Raw genomic sequence first — 23,723 nt, forward strand, 5'->3', positions numbered from 1 at the left:
TGAGAATGGTCACATGTCAGAGATGCTCGAGATGAACACAGATGTAGGACACTGATTTTTGTGGACATGAAAGCACTGGCTCCTCTGGGCCCTAATTTTGTAGCAATGAACAGGCACTTTTGAACAACACAAATAAAGCAACACATTTAGCAGCTGGAGCACTACACTACCTCTGCATCACCAGGCTGTTCTTCCAAAACTTTCAACCCAGCCACTGGTTCAGATATCAGATGCAACTGACACATTAAGGAGCATTTCATCCTGCAAAGCCTTGACTTTACATAGAACCTTCCATTTGAGCTCAAAGCACTTTATAAATGGTGATTGTTTTCAGCTTCACAGCACCGCAGATGGCACAGAAATCCTGCCATCCTCGTTTTACAGATGGGAGAAGGAGAATTTATGGGTGAGATCTTTCAGCATTTTAAGTCAATAGCAATTTTGAGACCAATTTCAAGAAAAGCAGATTTGGGGCCTAAAATGAAGTTCACACAAGCACGAAGCAGAAATGAAAAAAGCTCAACTTTTAATCTTAAGCCTTAGCTATGAGCTCCCTGAGGTGGAGACAATCTCTTTTGCATATCCTTGAATACATGGGGTTTTGCTCCAGGACCTGGGATCCCATCACACCACCACCACCATGGTGCTCCAGGCAATTCGGTCTCCCCATTTCCCACCCACTCCACCTCTCCTCTTCTCTGCACCTGGCTTTGTAGATTTTTTAAGCAAAAATGGAATGTATCCTGAGTGCTCCAAGCCATCCTGTTAAATATAAAACTGCATCACATGCTCACATTCATTTTGAAATATTTTGCCATATCTGAAGCTTTAGAAGCTGCCTGCCTGGTCCTTCCTTCACGCTGCTTCCTCCCTGTGTGTAACCCCAGGCTTTGCTTCGTGACAAGGGATGGATTTTCTGACACTTTCCTCTCCTGGAAAAAAACACCAGAAGATGCTGGGAACGCAGCTGGGAGAGCTGGCAGGAGGCTGCAGTTGTGACACCTTTTTCTGCAAGCAAAACCATAGCAGACAGGGCAGCAAGAGGCTGGGACCTGCATTTGTGTCTGAATTAACAGAGCCACTAAGCAACCACTGCCTTTGCAAATGAAAGAGAAGAGGGGTCACAGACAAGATCTGAACACAGGATTAGCCCTTGCAATCAGGCATCTGTGACAGAAGTCAAAGAGCTACAAAGGCAAAAAGCTTCTGTTTGCAGCAAGACAAAAAGGGCAATCCTAAATCGTGACAGGCAAGTGCAGCAGCTGAACAAAAGGTGGGTTTATGTTTTTTCCTTCTGTACATGATAGTCGCTGTGTAGCACCAGGTAATGGTTAATCCTGTCCTACACTGGTGTAAATAAATACATCCTCGCTCTTACACAGTGGGAGGGGGTTGCTGTTTCCATGGCAGGGCCATGAAGGCAGAGTCTGGGGAAGACGGGGAGAAGACCCCCCCCGCCCCAACCTGTGAAAGCAAGTGCCCTGGCCTCAATGCCCTGTGTTGGCCAGGAGATGGAAGGAGGGAAGAGAGCTTTCGTTCTCCTCTCCACTATCCCAAGAATACCCTGCTTTCCACTCCCAGTGCAGCACCAGCCTTCCTCCCACATCGACCTGCAGGAGAAAAGACACGTGTAAAGAAAGAGCACGGCAGGACGTGATTCCTCCAGCACTGCTCCAGGGCAGGTTCTTCTCACGCCACTTTCGGAAGGCACAGAGGACTGAGGTGGCAGTGACAGTGCCAGCAGCACAAGTGACAGGAGAGCGATGACACAGGCACCCACTTCAAACGCAGCTTCAGGTCCACCCCGCCAGAGAGGAACTTGGGGCCAGGGTCTGGCACTTTTTGTTTTGTTTTTTTAAAAACAGGAAAGCATATTGTGACTAAACAATAGGAAAGTCCCCCTAAGGAAATGAACGGATAATTTATTTATAACATCGTCCCCTCCTCGCATGAACACCTGCCGGTTGCCACCGGGAATAAAGCCTGACATAACCCGAGGCAGGGGAGGCAGAGCTTTCCCACTGAAACACGCCTGAAGCTGAGCTGGGGCATGTGCTTTACTCATTATGTACCGACGGGGACTGGGCAAGCTCAACAGGATGTTTGTGCCTTTGAACTGCCCGAATTTGCAGCTCAGCTTCCATGGTTTGGATCACATTTCAGTCCCTCTGCTATTTCTCCAAATCCTCTCCTCTCCTGACTGTGCTTTCCTACCCAAAAGCCGGTCGGTGGGGATAATGACAACCAAGCTCATGGCAGAAGTGCCACCCTACCCAAGGGTGCCTGACAGGCAGCAAAGAGCTATGCCAACTCTTTTTTTCAGCTGTGAGATCCCTACAACGCTTTGAGCAAGTAATCTCTTCTCTTTCTGCCTCACTTCCCTGTCTGAAAGAGAGTAACACTATTCCTCCACCCCACAGGAAGCTAATGGATTAAAAAATATAAGGTTCTCAAACCCTTCAATCCGTGAGCCCTGTAAGCATGTTGGCAGGCTGGCTACATCATCACATGGGACCAACTGAGTCCCCCGAGGGATGTCTTGAAGTTCCAACCAACATTTTCCTTATTTTTATTCCAGAGTTTTCCATTTTTCATCCCTAGTCTCACTAACTGCAAACATGATGCTTACAGCATGTCCTTTAAACACACAAGAGAGACTTCAGCACATATAAATTAAGGCAGGAAAATGGAAGAAAAAGCTGAAATGAAGGATGAAGAATGGTCTAAGGCTCCTCACTGTAACGTGCAGAAGAAACCCTTTTGGCAAGGCAGCATTTCCATCTACATCCTTATGGTGTCAGACAACACTGAAACAGATTTGGGTTATGGGGCCCCATGCTCTCAACTGCACATCTGAAGCTTCACCTGCTTTCCAAAAGGCCAGCGCATTCATTTCGGAGGTTATGCTGACCTTTGGAGAGGTATTTTAACAGACGTGCACTTTGCATTTCAAAAAGGTACAGCAGGCAGACCATGGACAAATTCCACATATTTATCATGGTTCCAGTTCTAAAAATAAACATTTTTTTCACCCATTTGTTCACAGCATCGGGTTTGCAGCAGCACTGTAATCCCCCTGACAGCAGCAGACAAAATTCAGCACAAGAGCCCTCTCCAAGGCTGGTGCTCTCCAGGGTGTGGGACGGAGGAGGCTGCTCAGCTGGGGAGTGACCTTAAGCCAGATCAATCCTGTCTTCACTTGCCTGGACAAGCCAGGCAGGAATAATACCCCTAAATTGAGGGAGAAGGGAATAACGTTCAAGGAGACCAGAGCTACAGCAGTCACAGTGAGGGCAGCCTGATAGGAGGAGGAGGAGAGCATTGCCCCTCCAGTAAATCCATGGTCTGCATCAAAAGACATTCCCTGTGCCCCACAGCCCTTTCCTGAGGACCCCCTCCAAGTAAATCCATGACAAGAGATGCACAGGATCACAGGGGGCAGCTTGGTGCCAAACAGGGATGTGTCCTGGATACAGTGAGGATGTCAAGGGAACAGAAATTACTGGGACCATCACCCAGCTCGCAGCAGATACGGCTCATCAGCATGGTCTCCTTGGGCTGTTCAGAGAAAGGCTGAGAGGTTCAGAGGAGAGGATGAAAAGCTCAGAGGAGAGGCTGAGAGGCAGCAGAGTGTGGCCTGAAATCTGTCTATCAAGCCTCGTTGCACAGGTGAAAGGGAATCCACCCAACACACCCACACCTTATCTTTATGGCTGCTGCTTTATCTGTAACATGAGAACTTTTTCCTATTACAGTAGAGTTGGGTCGGTGCTGCTGCAACACCCCTGTTGAACATTAAACAAGGTGTCTGGAGAGAGAGGGCAGGTGGCTTTTGCTTTGTGATAGGAAAATCCCACCAGGTGGGGACAAGAAGGCCAAGTTCACTGCATGACTGCGAGCTTAGAAACAGCCCTCCTGGACTGAAGTCAATCCCAGTGTGGTCCAGTCAAAGCATGGTCCTCACCACACTTGTCCCGCAGCATCTCGACTGCCAGAGATGATGCAGCCGGACACTGGAAGGCTGGGAGAGACATATTGGGCAGTTACTGCAGATAACAAACATTAACAGTAACACAAGACAGGATTCTGCTCCAGCGAGATCTTATCTTCTGAGAACAGGAGATAAATATCTTTTCACATAAAAATTAAGTGCACTGCCTAGACATTTTTTTTTTAATACAGAAAATGTGTTGGGGAGCTCTGTGGGAAACACTGGTGTCGCCTATTCCACAGTCACCACTGTGAATTTGTAAAGTTAGGCAACTAAATCCACTATAAGGCTGCTACAAAAAACCCCTGGCCTCATTCCTGAATATCCTGCTGGCTCAGACACTGGAAAACTCAACAATTAATAAATATCCCCCATGTAAATTCCTGTGGTTTGCATAACTAGCCCAGAGCCCTGCTTTGATGGAAGGTCGCCCTGCCTGGTCCTCTAACCTGAAACAAACTTCCAGGGAGTTAAAAAATGGTTCACTTGCAGTGGAATGATAAAGAAATTGAGGTGTTAAGGGACACTGAAGAGCCTGTTATGAATTACAGGAAATGTGACATTTTTGAAGAAACATTTGTGAAGGAGGGGAGGAGAAAAGACAGAAGTTGTTTTTTCATTAGAAAACAGTGTGTTGTGGGACTGAGGTGACTCTTGATGCAAATATCTAATGGATATATAATTTTTCACTGGAGAACAGTTCAGAAAAATCCCCGGCAGAGAACGGGGATTGATTTTAGCTTGCAAAAATTGAGTTTTGCCTGTCTTCATGAGAAAACCCTCTTGCTCTGTGGCTAATGTTTGAGACCAAACATTTTACAGGGAATTTAAAAAAAATGCTAAAATCAATTTTTTTTCTAGGCAGAGGCTAATGACACATTTACTCTTGGCTTCTAGGTGTTCCTCCACAAAAACAGAGAGGTATTTCTCCAACAGCATTTTGCCAAATCCTTTTGTTCCGATCCTTTTTCTCAAACCAGCAAACACAGGCAACTCCAGCAACTCCAGGCTTCTCCATCTCCTTTCTCCCACCATGTCCTCAGGAAATGAGCTCTTGCATTTCTGCTTTCAGCTTTAGCTCTTTCCTTGCAGTGGGGAGCTCATATCAAAGTTCAACCACATCCTGGAAAAGAATGTTTGCCTTGACAGGAAAGCCAATGCCAAGCCTTAGCTCTCCTGGTTATCTGAGCATCTCCTCATGACAACAGCACCGGAGCCAAAAGATGGCAAGTGCAGCTGAAACACCGATGTCTCCCTCCCAGAAACCACCAGCTGGCTCCAAGCAGAAAATAAAACATGACAGAAGTTCTGCTCCAAGGATGGAAAGTGCTGATGGCAAATCCTCCACGACCTAGAAGTTATCACAGAGCCCCAAAGACTGAGGAGAGCCAGCACTCTCCCAGATCAGGCAGGAATACTCTCCCAGCCCACTTCCAAACCTTCTGCTTGACTTTGCTTTTGGTGGTGAAGGAAATCAAATGTGACACAAAGAAAGCCAGTGCATGACTTCAACGGTGAAGCATTTTCAGAGCAAAGTGGGGAGCCCTGAGCTAAATCATTATGGACTGGTGGATCAGGCTGTAGAGCAGGGTCTGCTATCAAAAAACCTACTGCTGGGCCTGCAAGTAAAAGTACAACCACCCACGCTTGCCTCCATCTCCCCATTCCCCTGTTTCTCTCCTGTTGTGCCTCTCACTGTCAGCATGCAGGAATTTTGCTGCAAAGTTGGCTCCATCTTTATTACAGGCTTTTAGTTCTCCTGCATATAAATAGCACTAAGTATACACAGAAGCCAGCGATTAAGCATGGAAAAAAATCTCCTCTTCCCCGTATTATTAGCGAATCTGGGTCAATGAGTCTGCAACTCTAGTAACAAATTCTTAGAGTTGGTTAATGAGAGACAGAGCGAGAGTGAGCGGGATGGAGAAAAGGCAGGGTTCATGCCATAATCCCTGCTTAAGTCTTTCAGTGCAAGCAATGAAAGCAGCTGCATGACAGATGAGGAGCCTTGGAAATGGCACAGCTTATTGTAATCTGTTATACGGGCTCGACACCCAAGTCCACTGGCTCGTGTCAGTCCAGAGGCCACGCTCACGAGCCGAAGAGCTTTGAAAGATGTCATGGATTTGAAAGTCATCAAGTAAGGGATGCAGAACTAGATGAAATTTTTGGCTACTGGCTAAAGATAAAAACATCTTGTCAAAAATAATCAGTCGGCCACTCTTACCGTAGCTCTTATTGGGAATTTTTGGACTATGTTCTCACTAATATGCTGCATATGCGTAAGAGTTCATACACCGTGAGAGCAAACCCATGCCCCTCACTTGATGTATTATGGTTTTGCAAAATTGTTACCTTCTTTAGAAAGTGAAGTTTAACTTGAGGAGAGCAGAGGGCTGCTCAGCTCACTTTATCTTCTAGTCCTAAGCTCAGAGTCTGTTGCACAGTTTTGAGAGGTGATCAAGAGTAATGAGAAGTGAGCAGCTGATGTCTTTTAAAGCAACTCCACAAATGGTTTCTGAGGAGTGCAAGGTTGGAAGACTAAATATTTTCCAAATCTAAATGCTCAGCTTGTCAGTCAGTGATTAGAATATTTGTTTTTGTGATTTATTATTGTTTTCTAGAAACAGACAATGTGTACCATAACACAGAGAGCATTAAAAGATGCAACACTTCAGGCTGGAAAGACTGGTCTGGAGGAATGAACACAGCTGGAGACCCAAAGATGGGAGGAGAGGAGCAGAGATGTGAACAAACCCCTCATATTCTCTGGGGTGACTGCATTCTGCTCAGGTTTACTGAATTCATACTGAAATGGGGTCCAAGTTCCAGAGACTGACAATGCTAAACTATTTTTTCTCAATGGCTGTTACTTTGGGGAAGTCTGAAGCCCAATACCAACTTCTGATGCATCAAATCAAGTGCACTGTCCTCACTGCAAGTTATCCCAGCTTAGGAGGCCAACAGCCAAGGACCTCAACAGTGGCTTTGCTGTTCTGTCACACACCACTTTCTTTGTGCATTCCCTTTTTCCACAGCCTGACCAAGAACAGCCCCACAGCACGTGTGTCAGGGCACCTTTTTCTGTAATGAGAGCACCTGCAGTTATCAGAGGAGAAAGATTCTGTTTTCAGTGTTTTCAGTGCTGTACAGAATGGCTCAAATATAGATTTTCACGGCAACAAGACAGACACAGAGATATTTTAATTTTATAGGATATTGTGCCAGTGGGATCTGTCTCAGAGACCCCTTTCCCTTCCTCCCTGCTCCAGGCATCCACTGCTGCAGCAGGGACTGCAGACACCACCTAAGAGCAACCCAAGAGATGCCAAAAACCTGCTGTACTCGTAAGTGCTGATGGTCCCTCTTGCTTTGAGGTGGGAACACACCCTGTCATTGGGTCTGCAGGAGACCCATCACATACTCCTGATTAGTCCCTCTGCACAGCAAAGATCTTTGAGTATTTTTCACAGGTTAAAAAAAAAAAAAAAGGGTTGGTCTCCTCGCCCCCAATTCCTATCCATTCATTCTTCACTTCCAAGACAACTTTTCCCCTACAGACAGTACAAACAGCTCAGGACTGGTTTACAGAGCAACATGTTATGTTTCAAAAGCATTGCTCTGAACCAGTGTTTTCATTTTCCAATCACGACTGGGATTTGTTGAAGAGTTACAAGAACTTGTGCATGGCATAATCACTGACATTGAAATGGTCCATGCCCTCACTCTCTCCTCTTGCTGCCAGGGCAGCACGTAACAACCATTAATGCAAATAGACTCCCTGCTTCCATTGAGCCTTTTCTTCAGACCAGCTGTACCAAGTCATCTGCACCGGGGATTTATAAATAGTGACCATGTCATTCCAATGTTAACGGCTTTTAATGAAATTGAAGAATGACATGCATTCCCTTTTAATATCCCCGGAGCTGCAATTTCATTCCATCCCATGGTTTCAATACAGCGCTCATGGAAAGAGTGCTGGAGCTTGGCACATCCTTCCCACAGCCCATCAATGTGTTGCTTCCAGCACAGACAGGAACAAAAAAGAGGGAAATAATTTTGTTGTCTCTCTGATGCAGGAAACCCACCCATCCCCTACAGACAGGCAGCGTCATGGTACCGCATCACGAGGGCAGCTTGTGACACAGGGAGAAAAAAAGATTTGAACAGGAATAGTGGTAATTTAGATTCACTTTCGACGCATTGTTCTCTGAAACCCCCCAAAAAGCCAGTGTTTACGTTATCTTCATCCCTCAGGATTCGAGCTGTAAACAATTTACACTTACGCCTTTCCCACCTCCAAAAAGCATGTTTGGACAAAGGCCAGTACATAAGATGTGCTGTCAGAGCCCTCCCTGGTCTGTGCATGTACCGTGGGTGACTCAGGTGGGGTGTGTGATGCTCGAGCCGAGGGCGTTACGAGCAGAGTGTGATTTCCACACTCACTAAAAACACGTGAAAACTTTCCCCTAAGCACAGGAATTGTCCAGCACCAGGACTACAGAGGAAGAAAAGCTGCAGATGATGGAGCTCTGAGCAGCCTGGTCTAGTGGAAGGTGTCCTTGTGCATGGCAGGGGGGTGGAACAAGATGAGCTTTCTTTAAGGTCCCTTCCAACCCAAAGCAGTCTGTGATTCTATGAAGGGCAAGATCAGCACTCAGAGCGATGCTGTAAGTACAGAAAGTAGAGCCCAGCCATTCATTCCTGCCTTCAACTTTTTCTAAGACAACCTTATGATAAAAGGAACAAACCTGCTATTTTTCTTTGCTTCATAATTTTTACAGAAGCCTCTTTTGTCTGTATCTCCTTCCTTCATACTGGTTCTAAGGGTCTCTTTTTTTCTCCTCCTAATTACAACTTCTCTATACTCCAAGGACAGGAAAGAATTCAGTTTAAAAGTAGAGCTATTTCAGCCCAAACAGGGATAGACAACCAGAGAGCCATTAGACTTAACAGTGTCACCCATACAGAGCTTCTGATCTGTCCTAAGGGAGCCACAAAACCATGGGACAAGGGGGAAAAAGGCCTCTAGGAAGGTCTTCCTCCCAGTAAGCCCTGCCTCCAACATGGTACAGCATTTTTAAACTGTATCCACAGTTCCTTTTATATTTACATACAGTTTAAACAGTGATCTGGCAGCAGGAGGGGAAAATGCTTTGGGAGGAACGCATGGCTGAGGAAGCTAAATAAAGAAGTGGCCAGGTCTTCAATCATCCTATATTTTATATATACAAAGGCTGCGATTCCACTAAGCTTTTCCAAAACAATATGTAAAGAATCCAAAACAGGGCAAAAGGATGGTAATAACTGGTTATAATTAAATCAGGGGGAAAGTACAGCTCTTCCAGTGTGCCAGGCTTGTTTCCTTGGAGGCATGGCCAAGCACGAAGGGACTGGTGGTGGAAACCAGTGGGACTGGTGGGACTGGGAGCTCTAATGGGTTACAGGTAACTGCAAAGGGCTGAGCCCAGCCTGTGCTGGTGGGCTGGTGCCTCAGGCCAACACTGTCCCAAAAGGGTGATTTCAAATAAATTTAACACTGGCAAACTCTCTTTCCAAGCCATCCAAAGAGCTGATGACTTCACTCAACTCATGTACATTCCAACCTGTACAACAGTATCACATTTTTTTGTTGGTTGTTTTAGTTAATGTTCAGACAAACAAGCTAGAGTTTTTTCTAAATACAGGACATCTTGGGAAACAAATTCAAACATTTTTAATAGAAAAAAAAAAGTAGAGTTCTGGTCCAGAAACGTAGGAAAACATTCAACTAAAAAAAGATGCATCCTTTTTTCCTTAGTTGAAATTTTTTAAAATGCATAGTTTTCTGCTAAGCTATGAAGCCAATCTGAGAGGCGAGTGGTTGTGCAACACTTGGCTGCTGCATGGCTGAGATCCTTTTCCATGATATTTGCAGGACTTAATAAGAGGAAACAAGACCCACTTCAAGACATTAAACTGTCCAAACTAAAGAAAATACAGTCATACCATTACTGGACACACCATGACCTCAGCCCATTCCTTCATCTCAAATGTCTTCAATTATTTCAACACAAAAAGGATTTGAGCAAGAGAGGTTTACTTTTAAGCTTTCATGTCAATCTTAATTCCAGTGGGATTTGATCCCAGCACACCTAAGTCAGTATCAACATTTTTCTCCCTTTACTCTCCCTTTGTGGTACCACAGCCAAGAGATGATAGAGGCAGGTGAAACAAAGAAATCTGGAGATAAGAGGACAGTTCCATGCCTTGTTGAAGATTAAATGCCCACTTTTTTTGGCCAGAAAATGTCCAAAGCCTCTTTATGCTCCCTCCTCTAGAGGAAAGAATCACTCCCAAAAGATGGGGTAAAGGTGTGAATTATAGAGCAAACAGCACTGCAATTGCCCAGGTATCAAGTACTAGTTTACACCCTGTTTTCTCACCTTTTTAAGGTGGATCTTGGACCGTTGTTCAGCACAGCACACTCAGTCAATACCTTCTCAACAGTTCACTGCAGAGCTGCATGTTGTTGTTATTATTATAGCTGTATTTTGGGGGGGGGGTGTTTTCTTTATAGATTGTTTACACCTATAAACCCCCACTGTACTGTCAAGGCACACTCCTTGGTAACTATGGAATTGGAAATTTTAGAAATCCCACATAAAACAATATAAACAGCTGCCTAAACCCTCCCATTTCCACCCAGATGGCTCTCGTTTCAATTGACAGAATCAAACTAATTCAGAGTCACCCACTGGCCTTGTTTGGATTTGCTTAGAAAAACACACCTATAAATCACATCTGAAAAACTGTGGGGAGAAAGACTGTGTTTCTCTTTGGGTGCTTCTTTGGGTTCTTTTTTTTTTTTTTGCAGAACAAAATTTTACTACCAAACAAAAAATACACAATTATGTGTTGACAGCTTAGAGCTTCTGTGGTTTTGGCCACAATAAAACACTGGCAGCAGCACAACTACAAGTTGTCCCTCTGCTTCTCCGAAATAGATGGCACCAAGTGTCTCCCACGTGCATCATCTCCCTGGGACTTCTGAGCTGGAAACATGCTGAAAAAAGGGATGCCAAAGCCTAAAGTCATCAAAACAGACCCACACAGGGGCTTTCCCTCGTCCCAAATCCATCAGACAGTGGGTGCTACGGGTGTCACCCGGCCCCTTGTCTGCCAGCACATCGAGGAATTGGCCTCAGCTGAAGGGGACTGCATTCAGGAAGTCTAAAAATAAACCTGAAAATCATCTGAATGGTAGTGGCCAATGTCCATCCTGGCACAGCTCCGACCATCGGCTCAAATCCATGGAGGACGTGCTGCGTGTGCCACAGCAAGGTGTGTCTGCCCTCTGGTATGTGCCTGACCACAGAATCACAAAATCCTTTAGGCTGAAAAAGACCTCCAAGATCAGCAAGTCCAACCTGTGACTGATCACCACCTTGTCAACCAGACCAGAGCACTGAGTGCCACATCAGTTGTTCCTTGAACACCTCCAAGGATGGGGTCTCCACCACCTGCCTGGGCAGCCCCTTCCAATGCCTGACAACTATTTCCATGAAGAAATTCTTGAACCTCCCCTGGTACAGCTTGAGGCCATTTCCTCTCATCCTGTCACTGGTTACCTGGGAGAAGGGGTTGACCCCAACCCCTCCATCACCAACCAAGCTCCACCCAAACAACTCTCCCAGCAATGGTCACTTCCCTGAAGAAAGAGCATTTCCAAACCCCACAGCCCTCCAAGGCAACAGAATGTTGAGCTACAAGGCAGCATCGCTCCCTTCAGCTACTCTTTCATTGCCACAGAGAGAAACAAGTCACAACCAGTGCTCCCAGTACCGCTGTTAGCCCCAGGGGAAAAGATTACGAAAAAGACAGGGAGAGCTTTGGGAAAGCGTTCATTGGGTAGGGCAGAGATCTGAGGTGGTGAGCCTAAGGTGATGAATGACAGCTGGAGAGGCACAGCAGCAACACTCCAAAGTGATGCCTGGGCTCAGCGCAGGAATAGACACAGAAAGGGGAAATACAGGAATGTTAAGCACAGGAATGTACTCAGCACTGTCCTACCCAACATTTCTGCCCATCACCTTTAGTCCACAGGAAAAAAAGGAAACAAGGAGTGCTTGACACAGGGCTGTGTTCAGGACACAAGGAGCAGGGAGCAAACCAGGGAGGGAGAAAATATGGTCAAGATCCAGAGGCACACAGGGAAGGCTTCTCCCTCCTTCTGGGACTGTCTAATGAGGTCATACCATTAATCTCATCTCAAAGGAAAATCTGAGCAACCAGCTAAGGGCTGCTTGATGTGGTTTGGAGACTGATTCTACCAGTGTGACCATAGACTTTGGTATTTACAGGAGTGTAGTTAATTCACACGGGTGTATAAACATTTACTAAATAGGAATGCATACAAAAAAATGGTTTGAAAATAGTTTGGTTTAAAATGAGGAGCAGTTTTGACCTCTCTGGGAGGAATGTACCTCTGCCCTCTGCTTGGAGATGGCCAGCTGAGTGCTCAGAGAGGGTGGGAGAAACAAGGAACACATCCAGGGAGCTGGGAAGCCAATTTTTATTTTTGTTTTGCTTCTGAAACTATCCTTTAATATTTCCAAGACCAAGAGGCATTTCGAACAAAATGTGATCCCTTGAAACACAATTTTGAAAAGGGGCTAGTTTTGAATCAAAAGAAATTTTAAAGAAGAAAAATGCAAACACTCCTATTAAGTGATAAACTCTGGCTGTTCCACTTAGGGCTGGAATTTCAGGGACAAATGTCTTCACAGAGAATTTTAGTAACTGACCATCAGTGTCCTTGTAAGGCAGATGAACCAGTGGCAGAGCTGGGAACCCTGAGCTGTGGGGAGACCCCCACCCTGGCACCCACAGAAGGGAAATAATCTGCACTGCTATTAGGAAGTGCTGGAAACCATCACACTGAGGGAGGAAAGGACTGTTTTAATCAATTCATTAATTATGAATGTTAAACAAATCCAGCTTTGAAGTTTAGTTCGTAACGAGTCAAACTTCCACTATTGTTCTGCTTGGTAAAATCAGGCTCTCCAGACAGCATCTGTCAATCTGATTATTATGTAGTTAAATGAGGGAGAAAAAAAATTGTTCTCTCTCACCTGCAAAAAGCTATCTGTGCCTTGTAATTATTTGCCTTGATAAATTTAATTTACTTGAGTTTTCCCTTCTAGATTTGACTGGTCAAGTTAAACTATAAAGATTATTCATGGAAAAGCAACCACAGTTGGTTACTAGGATACAAAAAAATCACTTAGTACATTCCTCCAATGAATAATCCCAGCAGAACACACACAAATTCAATAAATTATGAATTTCTCTTTCTCTCTTACATAAACACTGGGGTTGCAGAGGCATTTCTTGGAACCCTTAAATATAAATTCATCTCTTAATTACTATGCAATATCAAAACAAACAGAGGGGATAGATGAGCCTTGCAGGTGAGCTGCATCCTTTGTCTAGACATGAAAGTTCTTCTGGAAGCAGGCAGGGTGCAAACAGACAGCAGATTCATTATTGCCAGTATCTCTGTGCAGACACTGGTATTTGGCATGCTCACATCCCTTTTCAAAGTGGATGACGTCAGCAGCAGGACAAGCTAATTTGGAAGAAGGCATTCTTATTTCAGAAAAAAATCTCCCTTCCTGCACAATTCCATGGATATGAAAGGTCTTACAATAAAGCACTTGTTGTCAGACCTCTGAATCCACAAGACAGAATCCCAGCATCATTTAGGCTGGAAAAGATCTCTAAGATCATTGAGTCCAACCTTTGAGACTATCAAGCCCAACCTTTGACGAAGACCAAGAAGGAGGAGCTTTCCTGCATTGGTGGCAGCTGTTGGTCAGTCCATACAAAGCCAGCACTCTCAGCCCAGCACAACCCATCCTGCTGATGGGCAAAGCAACCTGCAATCAAAGTCTGCCCTGAGCCACTCAGACATTTTTGGAAACAACATTCAGACTCAGGAGATTGATTTTTTTATACTTAACAGCATTTGGTCTTTGTGTGTCTGTGGTTGTATATTGCACTGTCTCTTCCTATCCCTCATAATATCCCTGGATAACAGCAATCCCCAGGCATGACCCAGACTGCTGTTCAAGGCTGGGATATTTAAAGACACACTATAGGGTCTGTTGGCTGAGATCAGTTTTTATAAACTTTAACTGAGATGGATTTCCTTGAAATTCTGCCTTGTGAAGCATCTGTCCTTCTCACCCTCTCCCTTTGATCACATCAGCAGCACAAGCGTTGCTGTTCTGCTGCTGCCAAATCACCAGTAATTGCTATGTAAGACTCAAATCAGATGCCAGTGTGAAGATCTGCCTTGAACTCTGCAGAGGACATCTCCTTTCCAGGAGAGATCAACCAAAATGCCTGGCATACTGAAATATCTGTAAGCCTTCCACGTGCATGGAACATGCTCTTTATCACTACAAGTGAAGCAACAGCCAGTTATTAAATTATTTCAGTTTTCATATTTAGAAACTCTTTCACTCTGCAGGACAAAGTCATCAAGAGTTTTTGATGGTGTCCTGAGGAAAGGACTGCCATGGAACAGCCCCTAAAGAGGTGTTTCTCCAGGACACACCGCTGTGCCAGGAGCCCACAGGGATTATCTAGCCCACCTTTACCCATAATGGGACCAGCTCTACTAATTCCATTCCTAGCTGATGAATAACAAACTTGTCCTTTAAGATCTCCAGTGATAGAAATATTTCAATGTACTGTTCTCCACCAAGGCTTGGCATTGGCGATAACCTGCCTGGCTGCATTCTGGAGAGCATGTACTCAGAGATCCTGGTCCTGTCTTCTCCCCAAAAAAACGTAATTCGCTGCAGCCTCTTAGCTGCTCCTCTTAACAGCAATTTTGGCCACTATCGGGACGCTAGAACAGACAGATCCCAAGCAGCAAGTGTTTTCTGTTGCCAGAAGAAAAGCTCTATCCAACTATGTCGAGTTTAAGACCCCAAGCAATAGCAACTTTCCCTCATTAGGAATTATGCTTTCAACCTCAGCATCACACCGAGGAGATAATTTTGAACTGCACTCCATAAATTACAGAACATACTAAGCTGAGAAGCCAGTGTCCCTATGAGACCAAACCAGATAACAGCCTGAGAAAAGCTGTTGCCACAGTGCCAGTTATCGCTGAGCAAAGAAAGATAAACTTCAGTGAAATTATTTCATTTGTGCTGCCAAATGGGATAGTGTATCTTTTATCTTTGGCTTCTTAAGGCAGGACTTGGGAGGATTTAATGTTTGAGTAATGGAGGAGTGCAAAAATCAAACAACTTTTTTCCCTGGCATTTGGAAACCTGATGGAAAACTTTTGCTCAAGGAAATTCTTTCTTGACTGTCTTCCATGTTGCCACACGAGCAACGAAAATCAGAGCTTTGCTTTTATGTGGTCTTTTCTCCCATGTAACCATTAGACATTATGCCATCAGGAGTGCAACGACAGGAAAACAGTTAAAATAGGAGAATTCCTAAAGGACAGAAGTCTCATTATTATGTAAATATCCACAGCGAAACAAGAAAACTTCAAAAATGAAACCTGTTAAGTGCAACTATCTGGCCAACAACTCTATAAACACAACTCCATCCATTTTTCTCCCTTCAAAGCATCAGCAGCTCTTAAAAAAAATCCTAAATGTGATTTCCCTGCTGCACTGGGAAGCTTTGAAGTGCAGTTAAATATTTTTTTCTTTAAAGAATATTCCTGTGTAATTCCAGCAGCAAGCAAGAAGTAATTTCTTATGTTCTGATTTGCTTTCTTTACACTGGTCCTGTTGGTGCAGAAAGGAAAAAAAGACATGGTTTTGCTGGAGCAGGGGAAGGAATGGGGTCTGATCCTCTCAGTAGGAGATCTCTGAGCTACTCCACTGCCAGAGGTCTGAAAGAGCTGAGAGAGCAAAAGCTCCTGGATGGAAAGCAAGCTCTGCTTACACAAAACAGAGGAAGATATCTCCCCGGACACAGAGGGGAAAACAAAACTAACAAGCAAGAAATCACTTTCTCCTCCCTCACTCCTCCACAAAGCCCCACTTCAACTGTTCAGATACCAGGAATTTAATGTTCCAGCACTCAATAATTGAGACAACAGGGCATCCAGGTCTGAAGGGAAAAGCTGGCACAGGTACACTGAAATAAAACTTTCAACCAGACATCTCAGTGCCAATGATTCATGTTTTTTAACATATACAGGGAAAACAAATACAGCTGTCATCAGAACATGGAACAACTCAGAGTAAACAGCACCTCCTTCCCACCAAAAAAGTCCTCCCATGGGCACATATCTTATCTAAGGGTCCCTTGGGAAGGGACTGCTCCTGCTGATGCCTCTGGACAGTTCTGCTGTATTTGCAGCATGCAAAGAGGTGGGATGGAGAGCTCTTCAGTGAAGTGGCAGGACTTTGCAAGCTAAGGGCACTGGGGCCACCAAACAGACATGGACCATTAGCACAGGGTCTGTCCCCTCCAGGACACAGCAGAGCAGTGACACTGAGGGCAAGGGTCAGAAGTTGCCTAAATGAGAAGACAGAACAAAGTATGGAAATCCTCCTACAGCAAAACTTCCTCCAGCTGTCCCAAGAAAAGCTTCCCCAAGATACGACATGGAGCCAAATCCTTTCCAACAGCCCTTCGGGCTCCCATCTGTTTCTGCACTTGTTGGTATGTGAGCACACCTTTGCCCTCTGGGTAAATCTGAAGAACAGTGTATTTTGATTCCAGAAAGCCCCAAAAGTGTGGTTCAGGAGCCCACGAGGAGCAGGGAAGGTGGAGGTCATGAGTCAGTCCCGTGGTTTGGCTGCCACAGGAAGAACCAGCGGCAGGCACAGGACACCAAACTGCTCCGGGCAGGGGAAAGAAGACCAGCATAAGAGATAAGATGCATGGAAATACAAAGAGAAGAGATAGAGGAGATTGCACACACCTTCTCCATAAGGAAACTCAGATGGGATCTGCCACGTGTTTCAGGGAATCACACCTGGCCTCGTCCCATCTTGCAGCCCATGCAGCCGCCCCAGCAAGAGAGGGGTTCTCACTCGCTCTACCCCAGCCTGGTTCAGCAGGTTTGCTTCCCTGCTTCTCTCCTGAACCCACCACATCCATCACAGTGACGTGCACGCTCCACCTTAGGAAAGCCTGCTCTTAATTTAGCTTCCAAGCCGCACAGATAGGCTCTGTAAACAGTGGGATGCTGATGAGAAAGAAAATGTTTCCTTTCAAGGCAAACTGTGCAGCAGGACACTGACTGCCCGAAAGTGCAACTCCAAAACTCAATGAGCTTGAATGCTAAATCCACTGGAGCTAACGAGGACTGAGGTGCTTATTTGCATTCCTAATTGAAAAGCCATTGAATATGACATGCAAAGAGGATTCTTACTAGAACAGGAAGAGAAGCAGAGCATAAGCTTCAAGGTGACTCATCCCTTTCATGTCAAGCAAACATTAATGCCCGTACATTTAAACTTCACTGCCTAAACACCTTAAACACACCTAAGCATTTCCATAGGTTGTCAAATTATAATGCACTGGGAAGCAGCAATTTCCTTTGCCTGCGGTGAGGGCTCTCTAAGGGTTTTGCCTACACACATAGGCTTAGGGGCGTGATTTTCAGCATCTACATGAGGGTGAGATGGTGACACAAAGGTCCTCCTGACCTGCAGCAATTATCTAAAGAAATAAAAGGGGGAAAATGCCGTTTGCCAGATATCCTACCTCTGAGTAAAGCAATTCCTTTCTACAGCATAAGCAGTAACAGAGAGGGCACCTGCCCAGCATTACCCAGCGTGACAGTGGAGAGAACAAAAAGCTGTTGCTTTAATGACACACTTGGCAACATCCCGTGTGTGTCTGACAGCCCATCGGCCATGGGGCATGACACACAGCTCCATTTAACGCCGTCCTGATAGGTGGTGCCTTCCTGGATTCGAGTACAGTTGTGTCTCCAGTCTCAGCAGCCAAGATACCAATGGCAGTGCTGAATTAACTGTGCCAGTTGGCTGCAGCACAGTTTTGGGTATGTACTGTGCAAGGCTGGTTAAAGATAGTCCTCAGCATACGATCAACCTGTTCCAGCTCTAAATCACAGTGAGGGCTGAGCAGCTTCACAGGTTTCCTTTTCAAGAGTGGAAAAGCAGAAAGCTACTAAGGAAGCACCGAATTAATTTATTTTTTGCACTTCTCTGACCTTCTTCATGAAGATTCTTCATAATTAATTAACTCTTGTATACCCATGTGAGCCAAACAGCGTTTTCTACTTTCCTTACATTCAAAGCAAGATTACAACAAAGTCACTTGCTCAAAGGTCACACTGGGAGTCATCAAAATCAAGACAAGACTCTAGAAACTTCAACTCACAGCATAAAAGATGTGGAAAAACAGGCAGAATAGCAGTGGATTAACACCTGCAGTTAGTGTTGATCAGAGTTGAACCAAACCCAAACCAAAAACTGGTCTGAACAGGTACCTTTTGCACTCAAACCAGAACAACCTGAAGTGTTATTTTGTAGTTTTCTTGAAGTCAGACTGGAGCCAAAGCAAACAATTTACTGAACTCCTCACAATACCAAGAACTCATCACTAGCACCTAAAGGGGGAGGAGGGACCAGAAGACAAATCTAAACAAAAGTGCTCCTTGAAGCCAAGATTTTAGCCCCTGGAAAAGGCAGAGATATCATTTCCCACCACGTGGTCTTTGCTCCTCATTTCTTACAAAAGAAGTGAACCAGTTTTTTGAAAAGGGATACATGGAAACATCATCTTTTACTCACAAGCTGTAAATTCCTGTTGCTCTGCTGTAACCAGGACCCTACAACCATCACTGTTTCACAAAGCCTGGCAGATGGGAGCATCAGTCTGGCGAAGGTCTAAAATTGGGATTTCTGACTCCCTGAGAAAGGGTTAGTTATTAAAAGCCTTTTTCTTAAGAATACAAAATAATTTCTTGAAACTAAGTCACTTCTGCCAGAACAAGCCCCATTCTCCCTTGTGTTTACCAGACACAAATGCCACTCATACTTGGTATTCCTCGCAGTTGTGAGGAAGGCTGTGGGAGAAGCACTGCAATCAGATCCCAGCCAGATTCTAAATAGGGAATTTGGCTCCTTTGTCAAATACCAATGACCCTATTTGGGTCAGGATCAACAACTGGATCCCAAATGGAAAGTCCTTCACTTGTGTCTTGGCCAGTGAGTGCCTCCCGCCTGCCCTGCCTGCCCCAGCAGCTGTCCACCTTCACCCTGTCACAATGAGCTGCCATGCACCACAGGGACACTTGCTGCCTGTTCCAGTCTCCCAGACATAGCTCCTCACAGCTGCATACAAGGGCTCTGCCGGGTCAGGGGAATTTCCAACTCTCCCAGTCTGCCAGTCCTGAAGCCCCACTGAGCTCCCGGCACCTTCGTGCCCCCACCGGCTATTAACCATTTTCTGAACCCTGTTCAAAGTCTCTGCCAAGGACAGCAATTAGCACGGAACAATTAGTCCCATCGACAATGCTGGGGTGTGCTGCTTGCTGCCTCTCTCACCTGTGAGTTAACTCAGAGCAACCCTCTGCAGAGCACCGCAGGTAACCAGCCACAAAGCCACAAAGCCCATGTCCATATGCGACCCACCCACCACCACCACCACACGGCCTCCCAGCCCACCCTGCAGGCCAGGCCAGGTTCTGCCCATCGGCTGCAATGCTGCACTCCTACTTTATCACCTGCAGGAGACAGGAAAACGCCATGCCTCAATAATAAAGAATTCACTCTTGCCTAACCACCTGCCTGCAAATCACCTCAAACAATGGGCAGTGAGTGGTGAGGGGAGGGAGGCGAGAAAATATCGACATCCAAGTGTAAATTCCCACAGTGTGCTGGGGATGCAGTGGAAGATCCTCCCACTGGAGATGCAGGAGGGTCGGCAATGGGCTGGCGCCAGGAGCCACAGAGGAGCCCGAAGGTTGTGCTCAGCCCTCCGGGTCAGGCCAGCTGCAGGAGCAATGTGTCCTGTGTCATTTAGCTGTCACCCAGATAAGAGCAATTTCCACCACCACCTCAGGCCCGTTGTTAAGCGTATCTGACACATCTCAGCTCTTTTCCATTCAAATGCCTCCTCAACCCGTTCAAATATAGAAGCTGCCTTTCATTAGCCACAGCCTATTACTCATTTCAATAGCACTCTGGTTAGAACCTCGCTGTTAATTTGACAAAGCCTTCACCCATTGTGCGTTAACCATCAGATACCAGGCAAACACAAGTTTCCCAAGCTCCCAACACAAATTTCTCCAGCACCGATAGCGTGTGCCCTCGTATCATTACATGGAAATGTGGAGAGAAAGGATGAAGCTGTGCAAGAATTTAAAGATGCAACAAGCACAGAAAACATTTGAACAAATTTAGGGATAAAAATGAGCTGAAATACGTTCAATAGGATTTAAAATTGAATTCCACTGTTTGAAAAAAGTATTTCTATATAAAATCGGAATTGTTGATTGTTTGGCTTTTCCAGGAGCCAGAAAATCCTTTTTCCACCTTAAGCTATTTATGGTGAACAACAAAAATTATTCTACAGTGAATCAATTTAACACAAGTAAGCAAATTTTAGTTTGGGGATGTTTGGTTTGGTTGTTTGGTTTTTATTAATAAGTTACTTCAGCCTATGGATCAGGGGAGAGCAATTTCTCTGTTAGTCAAAATGAGAGTGAAAGTGCTTTGCTCAGTCTGCCAGGGTGAAGAAAGAGGTGCATTTTGGACCAAGAAGAGGAAAGATGTAATTCTGACTGATTATCTTTGAGTAATTTTAAACAGCTCTAGCATTTATAAATAGAATTTCATCCAACAATCCAGTCTTCCGGAAAAACTTTATCATTTTCAAAAAGTCTGTTCCAAGAAGAGTTCTAAACCTGCTTCCCTCCGTATTGACATTTGGATAACAAAAGCCAAACAATTCATCTGAGCACATCAATGTGAAAAATTGCTGAATTGGGTCCAACTCGACAAAATACATTTATAAATTTCAAAAATACAAACATCCAAAAGCTCTTCTGCAGCCACAGGTTAACAGCTGCTTCTGACAGTCGTTACTCTGTAAAAACAGAACGCAGCTGAATTTGGGGAAAAGACACATTTTCAGCATCATCCAGCACATTAGCAAAGGCGTTCAAGTGTCCTGCATAGCTTTGCCTTGCGCAATTTGACAAATGTTTGCAAATGGACTATCCCCAGCGAAGAGATCCTTACAGACAGTCTCCACCTGGCAGGACAGGACAGAGATTTTATTTTCTAGGCCACTAGAACAAATGTTTGAGCTGGGAGGTCTACATAAATCAAGCCTTCATTTTTCTCCATCAAACTTTTCCTCTTTTTTAGGAAGTTCTTTTGAAAGCACCGCGAGGAACTCCTGAATCACAGAGCTGCGGTGCAGCTGATGTCATCCCTTTTTTTAAATTCACGTGTGTAAGGCTGAGCATGTGAAGGCTGCTCAGGAGAGACTGTTCTAGCACTAGGCAGAACGGCTGATACAACTCTCAGCCTTCTGGAACAGAGCTCACAGCTAGATCCCACGTCCCAGCAGGTACAGATATTTTTTCTTTGGGAAGTTCTAGCCCTATCGAGGTAACCTCTCCTGACCCAAAGATATTTCCCTGGCTTTTTTTTTTTTTTTTTTTTTCCCCCAGGTTTTTAGCATGTGCCCTTTACTGTTGCCTATAGCTGAAAAGCCAAGCCACAAAATGAATTTTCTCCAAGGTCATGCACTCCTTACAATGCCTTTATTTGCCAGTTGGTGAAGTATTTAATAAAATGAAAACTTCCTTATTGTGAAAGGAGCTAATGTCCCATTTAAATGTATTAAAGAATGAGAGGAGATGCAACTAGAAATCTAATCACTGGTTCATAGCTAAACCACAAGCTTAGCAGCTTTCTTTTGTGCCCTGAAGGTCCCAGGCACCTTCTCTTTGCAAAGACAATATATGGCACATCCAAATGCAAATCTATTCCTCTCTTTATTTCTATATTCAGCTCCCTGGCTGATTGCAGGGAGGCATGTGTATGTGTTCAATAGGTCCTCCTGCTTCTTTAAATAAGTTTAATAATACCCTTTTTATTTATGGGAGCCCGAAGTACAAAGGATGCAATGCAGGAGCTCTGCAAGAGCAGAAAAGAAAAGCAAACTAGCTGAAGATACAGCCTGGCAAGGGCTCAGTAATTCAACACTGTTGATTCTATAGAGACCAACTGCTTTTATTATGCACAGATTCTCTGAGAGGGGGAAAAAGCTCCACAGTTATGAAATTGCAAAGGAAAAGAATCTGTAAATCTCTCGCGTAAGAGCAGAATTCACTAAAAGGCAGTTTAAAAACCAGGGCAGCCCAACAAACATTTCAGACCTCATTTCAAACAGTTTTCTTCTGGCGACTCCGAACGACTAAGGTCTCTCCACATTAAAAAGTTCCATTAAAAAAAAAAAAAAAAAGGGATGGGAAAATGAAACAGAAAGCCCCTCAGAGGATTCGGCCAAAGGGCTGGGGATCGCCGCTTCAGCTGCGGGATCAGCCCCACTTCGCCCGCGTCCGTGGCTCCCCCGTGGGCGCAGCCGTGCCCCGCGCTCAGCATCACCCCCAGTGCCCGCCGCGGGTCATTGAAAACAATCAGATTCGAAAAAACCCTTGAAATTTTCGACTTCGCCCGGGCCGCTCCGCAGGGTCGCGGGGGGCTCGGACCGGGGGCTCGGCACAGCCCGCCCGCCCCGGCTCGGCTCCCCCCGCCCGCCCGCAGCATCCCCCGGGGCAGGACGCGCCCCCCGCCCCGCGGCCCCCGCCGGTACCTGCCAGGGTCTTGTGCACCGTGTTGCCCATCGCTCGCTCGCTCGGCGGCGCGGCGGAGCCCGGGGCCGCCCGGAGCTCCGCAGGGCCATGGACAGCGCCCGCCTCCCGCCGCCGCTCCGCGCCCGCCCCCGACCCGCCCCGCGGTCCCTCCCCGCCCGCCCCGCCCGAGTCGCGGCCGAGCCCGGGATGCCGCTGCCCTTCTGCTCTGCCTGCCCCGCTGCCTCTCCGGGGTGCCCGGGGACTGCGGGAACCCGCCCTGCGCGGGGCGGTGACGGGGGTGCGGCGCTCCGGCGAACACCCGCTGGCATCTGTTGGAGCAGCTGCCAGCCGGGGTTTGGGCAAACACGGGCCCGGCTGTTCTCCAGAGCGATCGCTGACCCCCAGACAGACCTTTTGCTTCTCCCTCTTAGGAAAAAAAAAAAATCTTCTTCCCCCCGTAGCAAAACCAGTGGTTTGGAGAGCATCCAGCGGTACCCTCAGGGCACACCTGTCCATCAGCAACACTTTCCCGAGGGGTACCAGCTGCAGTGGGAAACCGTAGGAGTCGGTAAGCCCGAGCTCTCTCTCCCTCCGTGTCATTTCCTTACGGGTGACCTTGGATAAGCCACTTTGCATCTCAGTGACACGACTTCCCCACCTGGGAATTGAGGGAATTAGCAGGAGTGTTGTGTTGGCAAATGCGTGATTAGTTTGAAGCACGGCAATGGCACGGTGACGAAAGACACCTCAGCCCACAGCCTCCAGTGCAGTATTGACAATATTGGCTTCACAATTTCTCTCCCTTCTGATCTCAGACAGAAAAATACGTTTATAGCCCCATTAGAAAAGAGCAAGGGTTTCCTTCCTCCTCCTGGCCACACTTATGCTGCCAAGGGGTGATGATGCTGAGGAGCGATGCTG

General features: G+C 45.9%; 1 protein-coding gene across 1 annotated transcript in view; it reads right to left on the reverse strand.

Annotated features, from left to right (window-relative positions):
- The window catches only part of NEURL1B (neuralized E3 ubiquitin protein ligase 1B), a 33,120-nt gene extending 10,177 nt beyond the window's left edge, over positions 1-22,943 (reverse strand). Inside the window, exon 1 of the mRNA XM_064671759.1 lies at positions 22,823-22,943. Within this exon, the coding sequence (XP_064527829.1) occupies positions 22,823-22,853 (31 nt within the window). The 5' untranslated portion in view covers positions 22,854-22,943. The remainder of the gene's footprint in view (positions 1-22,822) is intronic.
- Between the last annotated feature and the right edge of the window lie 780 nt (positions 22,944-23,723).

This window comes from Pseudopipra pipra, chromosome 15, assembly GCF_036250125.1.
Source record: "Pseudopipra pipra isolate bDixPip1 chromosome 15, bDixPip1.hap1, whole genome shotgun sequence".
Classification (NCBI taxonomy): Eukaryota; Metazoa; Chordata; class Aves; order Passeriformes; family Pipridae; genus Pseudopipra; species Pseudopipra pipra.